The sequence below is a fragment of the Neltuma alba genome, unplaced genomic scaffold, assembly GCF_004799145.2.
Source record: "Neltuma alba isolate B1F8T4 unplaced genomic scaffold, ASM479914v2 tig00005084_pilon, whole genome shotgun sequence".
Classification (NCBI taxonomy): Eukaryota; Viridiplantae; Streptophyta; class Magnoliopsida; order Fabales; family Fabaceae; genus Neltuma; species Neltuma alba.
The window spans coordinates 255,132-262,621 of record NW_021633971.1 but is presented as its reverse complement, the minus strand read 5'-3'; the positions used below and the strand labels follow the sequence as shown (position 1 = coordinate 262,621).

Here is a 7,490-nt window from a genome sequence, read left to right as displayed (position 1 = left end):
TTTATATCTTGAACTGTTATGCAGTGATAAGTTTGACTATTAAATGTATCGATCAAATTACATAATTTAACGGTCAAATTTAACGATGAATAATCGTTAGAATATTTTTTTATTACAAAAATAAACTTTTAGTACATATTAGAGTAAAAAAATTTCAGGTATTTAGTGCTCCTTTATATATACTTTTAAATATTTAATCACTTTCTGCGTGTGCACGGAAGATAGTCAAGATTGGATGGAGCTGGCTTAGGGGAGGCAAGGTGGGGAGCAAAGTTTAGGTGCATAAACCCAAAAGTCTTTCTAACCAATTTACTTATATTGTCCGCTTATACATGTGAAACTCAGATTTGGATCTCCACAATTGAGCTCTTTTAATTAAGCCTCAACTGAAAATTATTAATTGTTTGATCATGATCTAATGGCGTTGAGGGAGTTATGATTAAAAACGTTGTTACTTTTTAAAAAACTTAATCTGTAACTCCTCTCTCAATCTCAATCCCGCCATATCACACTCTGATCGTTAATATTCTTCATTTGAGGAAGCATTGATGGAGAAGATACAAATTTTATGGAACCCATCTACTTTCCTGACAGAATGCGATCGTTCGAAGACAAATATGTCAATAATTAATAAAAAAAATATAACAGTAAAATTGTAATGTTGACTGTCAAATACAAATGATGCCAGCAAAGCGGGGGGCCCCTTCGGCCCCTCCGAGCTGGTCTTCCATGTCAAGGACCAATCACGCGCGCCGTTAACGCTCATTAATCTGAGCTTCAATAGTGGGCCACGCAATCCACGTGGTGTGAGCAGAATTGGACGAACAAGTTAACCTTCTGAAATTATAATATTGCCATTTTTTCCCTCCTTATTGCTACAACTGCTGTGTGTCAAATGCATAACACTTCAGTCATGCCAAGATTACAACACCTATCCCTGTTTACAGCATATTTATTCTCACATCATTGAAAAAATTAACAATTAGACCCGAAAAGCTATATTAACTAAGTACATCTAAGAATTAAGATTCTAAGCAAATAGAGTTGCTGCCAATGAGTGTGTTTGGACCACGACACAAGCCAAACCTTCCCTGGTTTTAAGTAGACAGCCCGGCCAAAAATGCCACTCCCGTCGACGGCAGCCAGGAGGAGCCAGATATGAATTCTGCCACCGTGAACCGTTTTGCCTCCAAAGGTGAGGTGATGACCCGATACCCCGGCCACCTGACACGATTTCCAATAGCAGCACCCGGCCCATAATTCATGTACTCGCCATAGTACAACGTGTCCAAAGCAAATGACGCGTCCCACTCCAGCCAGCCACGTGGGTGTATGTGATCGTCCATGAATGATAGCATATACACAGTTCTAGAGTATAATTTCCACGGACGGCCAAGATAGGTGTAGACGCTCCCCTTCTCCGACACAAGGTCCGGGGCGGGAAGGATCTGGCAATTATGGATGGATATGCCCGTGTTCTGATTCGGGTCTTTTCGGTTCTGGGCCGTGATGGTGTTCTTTTGCTGGGCCATCGGCTTCCGAGCGTAGAGACTGCAGTTTTGGAAAACAACCGCAGCGTTGCCGAAAATAAAGTCAACTGTTCCATAAATGCGACATTCGCGGAAGAACTGACGGTTGGAATGGACATAACATGTGTCCTGGTATCCCAGGATCTCGCAGCGGTGAACCACCGCGTGGTCGGCCCCTACACGGAGGGCCACAGCTTGGTGCTTGCTCGGACCGGCGTAGTTCTCGAATGTTATGTCTCGCGCGATGAAACCGGCGCCAGTCGCAGCTGCAGCAGGACAGGTTAAATTAGTTAAGTGCTTTAATTTTCACTCACAAGAAGAAATTAGGCGGACGGAAAAGTTTTTGTTAATGGCTAATGATGAGCCGAGGTTTTGGGTGGAACGACCCACCACCCAGAATTTTGCTTTAGCAGTTAGCACTTTGGTTGGTTGCCCTGGGCGTAAAAGTTCTTGGCACCGCATGATGGCCTTCTTTTATAATACGAAGGGATATGTGCTCTGGAGATAAGACCAGGGAGTGGATGGTTTGTTTTTTTTATGAAAGTAGAGAATGCGTAAGATTCCAAAAGTGTGCATGCTTTGAACTGACACAGAATATATAATTAGTTAATGGGCGTTAAATGTAGTAGCTTTATGTAAGTTGCGTGACATTCCAATAGACACCAAACTAGTCACGGGCAGTGACAGTTCGAGACTGAAGGAGCTGGTAAGAATATGAAATGGAATTATTTATTTAGTTTTTTATCTGTGAACTAACCTTTGTATTTGGAAGCTGCTAGAGAAATTAATGCAGGGCAGGGATATTGGTGTTAGGAATTGTTTGGTTTTTCTCAAAAATAAAACTCGTCCTATATAATTATTTTGTATGTTGTTATTAAATTATTTTTAGAATTATAGATTAGTTTTCACTTAAATATTTTTTTATAAGCACCATTTTTCGGGAAATTATGCAGCTAAAGAGGAAGACCGACAAGGATCACGACAGACGTGGGGTCCGCGGGGTTTTGAGTCGGATGAGGACTCCGCAAGGACAGTAGTGTTGAATTCTGACAACCTGGCTAGAACCAATGCATTGCATGGAGTCATTATATATTTGTATGTTTTGGGAGCATATGGGATACGAAGCAGAAGAATTAATAACAACATCAAACGGCGAAGAACAAAACAAAGAAAGGGAGGATAGTGAGCGAAAATTTACCGAAGGAGGCAGTGTGGAATGTGGTGAGGCCGTCCATAACATTTCTTTGGCCCCTGATGATCGTCTCGCCCATACCGTCCCCTATGAACATCAAATTGGTTTTCTTCTTCCCCACCTTCAAATCCTTCTCTTCGTACCTGATCATTCCCCTTCCGTTAGCCACCTTATCCCGTTTCACATATATCATCACATTACTTTTAAATATTAGTCAATTGCCAAAAATTCTACCTAGCTACTTATCAATAGTGCCATCTATCTACACTCAATAAGCGGTAATCCTGCGTGACCTGGGATCGGTTCGCTTGCCTGATGAAAGTCAAGGAACCAATCATCACGACACCTTTCACCTTAAATTATGGGATTGGAAATCTAGAGATTGCTTTCACACGATGGTAACTCATCACACCCCCGCCCCCTCTCGCTTTTTTGTTTTCCTTCTCTTATCGTCGGCCCCTTTCACCATCAATCCACCCGAGCAGTCGTCCAAACAAAATGAAACACGACATCACTGAAACGGACGGTTTCGCTATGTCGTGTAAAAAGATAACTCTAAAATTCTACCCCAAATATTATTATAGTATCTTCGTTCCTAATTATAATTAGGAGACTTTGAATCATTAGGATAGGAGCAGTGGTTACTTCAATAAACAAGCTAATTACCTTCCTGCCCTCACGTAAATAATGAAACGCCGCCTACTATGCTCCGGCGCCTTCTTGATGGCCTCCGCGATCGTCTTCAATGTTCCGTCCCCCTTCTTGGACACTATAATATCGGCTTGAATCTCCGACACTGGCAGGCTCAACAGTCTCCTGTCTCGTCTGCTCAGCCATTTCGGAAAATTACCCGGATTATTCCTGCCCCACTCATCCGCACTATTCTCTCCCATCAATCTTCTCCTGTTCTGTATGGGCACCCCCGAGAAATCGCCGCCCTCGTTCCCGCTCGCCGAGAATATCGCCAGGCAATTGCTCACCAGCTCCGACAAGTCCTTCAAATTACCGGCCATCTGATCCCTCACGGACCCACTCGTCTCCGCGAACCCCTCCGTACACGTGTCTTGACTTGTGAGCGCGGCGCTCAGCCACGTCATGACATCGTCGGTGGAACCAGCCTCTTTGATACTGCCGTCGACCGCGGAGGGGGCGACGGAGGCGAGGGAGCGTGCTAGAGCGTCCACGGAATCCTCCAGGAGCTCGAGGCAGTCCCCGTACGCCGATCGTTCGAGTGGATCCATCTGGACGTAGGAGATCCCGGTGGAGGTGTAGAGAGCTTTGCTCAGGTGCTGCAGGGTCATGTTAAAGGAAATGTGGACAAGTTCTTCCTCCGTTGCCGTCGTTGAACCCGGAAAGTCGAGCAAAGAGTTCACACACAGATTGGGGTACTGGGTTTTGCTGCAGGTCCGAGAAATTGCCTCGGTGGGCTTCCCCCGGATGGCGACCCCATTTTTGCCCGAGCCACGGGACCGGCCACCGATGACAATGCCAGCAGAGATGGCGGAGCCGACAATTAAGACAACGGCAACAAGTGCCAGGAAGATGAGCTTCTTCTTATTGGAGGGGGAGGTGGTGGGTGATGAAGAGGTTGGTTTGGCAATAATGGGAGCGTCGGAGCGGCGGGAGGAGCCACCGGGGTCGGAGGGTCCGATCCTAGCAAATTCCATGGCAATGTGCGAGGGAGAGGGAGAGAGAGAGAAAGTGGTAGGGAGTTTCGTGTCCGGAACGAAATAGAAATGAGGGGGACTTTATATAAATGGAGAGTTGGGAAGAGAGTGTACTGTGTTTGAGGGAAAAGGATGGTCGGTGGCATGTCAAAGTCATAATAAGAGTTAGCTGGCTGCTACTTCCCCCACTCTCCGCACACTCTCTTCAGCTGGTTTTCATTCTCTCTCCCTTTTGCCATAAGCCCCCACTCGATCAATATTGAACCAACGCACCATTTGTGTAATGCTCTCACTTTAGCACTCCAAAAAGTGGACGTCGCACGATTCTCTTAACTATTAAGCTATCTTCATTTGCTCTCCCCCTTTTTCATCCCCATTGCTTTTTATTTTCTTCTCTCTTTTCTGGTATTCCCTCCACTTCATTCTAACCTTCTCTCTCCTTTTTAATTCAATCATTGAGTGCATTATGATTTTACTTTACCGTATCTTTTCACAGCACAAGTGTGTGACCGAGCTAAGAAAACATCGTATTGACCACGCAAATAAAGCCAACCGCGTAGGTACTCAAGTGCTCATTTGAAAACATCGTATTATAATCAGTTGACGCCCAGAAAAATAAAATAAATTATGCACGATGTGCGGGAGGAATGAAAGATGTATAGAGTCAGAGAGATCAGTGACAGTTTGCCAAAATGGAAGATATTCATCTGTGTGTTCTTGCAGACGGGTACAATTGCTCCCCCACTCTACTTGCTCGCTTGATGCAAGTTTCAATCTTCCATCACAAAGCTGTCCCAACTAATACAGTCAGGCATTAAGTTTTTGTCCACCTCAAGTTTTGAATTTAGATTCAATAATTCTTCCCTTTTAATCTGCACTTCTTCGCATCTCACATTATGTATGTTGATTTTTTTTAATACTTTTATATTTCCATTTCAGTAATTAATTACACGATGTAAAATAACTTTTTTAAGAAAATAAAATCTTGGCATAAAAAAAAATCTAGACCATCCAAAAATCTGAATTTAAAAATAGAGCAGGTTCAAGGATTTATATATGCGAATCCAGCACAACTGACAATCTGACACTGTCCATAATTCTTAAAAAATCACAACACACGCACCGTTGATGATCAGCGGCAGGACAAGCTGCAAGTTACAGGCGCCTAACTGCCTGATTATAATACGACGAAACAGTTGAACTCTGGATTCTAACTTATCCATATCGCAGAAGCTTACTATCTTCGTAGAAAGAAATCAATTATGGCATCTTTCTGTGCGCCAAAAGCTTCGAAGCTACGTCAAGCCGTCAAGGGCCCCAGCAACCACGAAACTTCAAAGACCTTCGAAAAGTTTTACGGGCCACAGAATGATAAATTTAGATGCTAGATTTTGGCATTATTTTCACTAGAAAATTGATTCTTTCCACAGCGTTCTTTACACCTCATGTTTGCAATAATGACTCTTTTTCTCAATCTTTTTGAGTCTGCCTCGCTTTTTTATTGTAAATTTCTGTCTGTAACTTGCGTGGTATATGAAAAGTGATTCGTCCAGACATATGCCTTCGATTAGTGGCAATCTCACAAACGTTTCTTCTTTTGATCTCTTTACATAGAAAGTGAATTCTCTGTGACACCAAAAGGCCTACCAAACAGATGAGATTACCTCCCCGACGGAGGAGGCAAAAAAAAAAAAAAAGCCAGCGCCTCCAGGAAATATTTTCTTGCTCTTTCCCCAAAGTGCGATATCATATTTAATTAGAAATAAATAACATCTAACTTAAAATATTAAGCGGTTGATGTCCGTGAATCAGGTATAAGTTCCGACCTAACAATTCCTACAAGTAATAAATTGCACGAATAGGCATGACTCATGCTATTTATATACACGCCAGCATCTTTAATAACTGAGAAGTGATACGATGCCATAATCATAAGAGGACACTGTGGTTTTCTCTTTTTTTTTTAAAAAAAAAATTAAAGAGGTAGCCAATATAATGGCCTGACGTCGACACTGAAACCGTAAGCTCGCTACTCCGTCCAGTCCTATATATAAGCTTTAAATAATCGAATTACGTTTAACAAACTAGTAATTAAAATTAGTTAAAAGTAATTAATAGGTCAAAAATGTATTTTTTTTTTAATTTATCCTTATTTATTAATAGAGTAAATGACAGAGATAATAAATAAAAAATGATGAAAAAGAATATATGGGATAATATTAATGAGAAAGATAGAGTATTAAATACAGTCAACTAAAAGCAAAATAAGGAAAAAAAACATAATAAATACTAGACAAATTCAAAAACAAAGTTTATATTTTGGACCAATTTTTTTTTCAAAAATGAAGCTTATCTATAAAACAGAGAGTATTGATATCGTTAAGTTGTTAGGCTATAAGCTCATTAGCAAAGGATACTACTGTCGATGCAGTGATCCGCCCATGTTGCAAATTAAAGTTCATATCGACGGTGTTAAAAAACTAGGAACTTTTCATACTATTTAAGAATCGTGATATATTTTTCATATTTTATATGAAAGCACGACGCCCACTTTCGGTTCTTTAACCTGCGCAAAATCAAAAAGTTACCGGACCAAGAGGTCACCAGGAAATGAACGAAGTTGGTAATGTGAGGGATCATAGAAATTCTCACCGCCACGCCCTCATCAAAATTATTCCTCCGACATCATTTATACGGCACTTTCAACATAATTTACAAATATTAAAAAAATTTAAGATATATTAATTTTTATTAAAATATAATAAATTTTTAATTTTACCTTATTTAATATATGTACTATTTAAAAAAAAACTATCTATACTATAATAAATAAAAGGTAAAATAATACATTAATGTTAAAAATTTAATAAAATGATTTATAAATGGGAGAAAGAAAAATAAAATTTTCTTTCTCTATCATATAAAGAGGATCAGGGAAATAATTATGATGCGTCCAATAGTTTTCTGGACCTATATCTCTGGCCTCTGCATCATTAACTCACCAAAACACAATTCGGCGTGAATATTTTGTTCCTGACCAACCAAAAGAAAACAGACATTCATGTACACACACACAGAGCTATCACAACATCGCCTATGTTA

At 40.8% G+C, this 7,490-nt stretch overlaps 1 protein-coding gene across 2 annotated transcripts; it reads right to left on the bottom strand.

The window, feature by feature from the left end:
* Positions 1-520: 520 nt before the first annotated feature.
* LOC114746711 (probable pectinesterase/pectinesterase inhibitor 61) lies at positions 521-4,388 on the bottom strand. 2 transcript variants are annotated; one of them, XM_028934982.1, is made up of 4 exons: positions 3,388-4,388; positions 2,728-2,864; positions 1,092-1,795; positions 521-1,064 (listed from the first exon to the last, which is right to left on the bottom strand). In XM_028934982.1, the coding sequence occupies exons 1-3, from the start codon at positions 4,386-4,388 to the stop codon at positions 1,098-1,100; spliced, it is 1,836 nt and encodes a 611-aa protein (XP_028790815.1). In that variant the 3' UTR covers positions 521-1,064; positions 1,092-1,097. The 2 variants fall into 2 exon arrangements, with proteins under 2 accessions (XP_028790815.1, XP_028790814.1); XM_028934981.1 differs by having other exon boundaries at positions 521-1,795.
* Between the last annotated feature and the right edge of the window lie 3,102 nt (positions 4,389-7,490).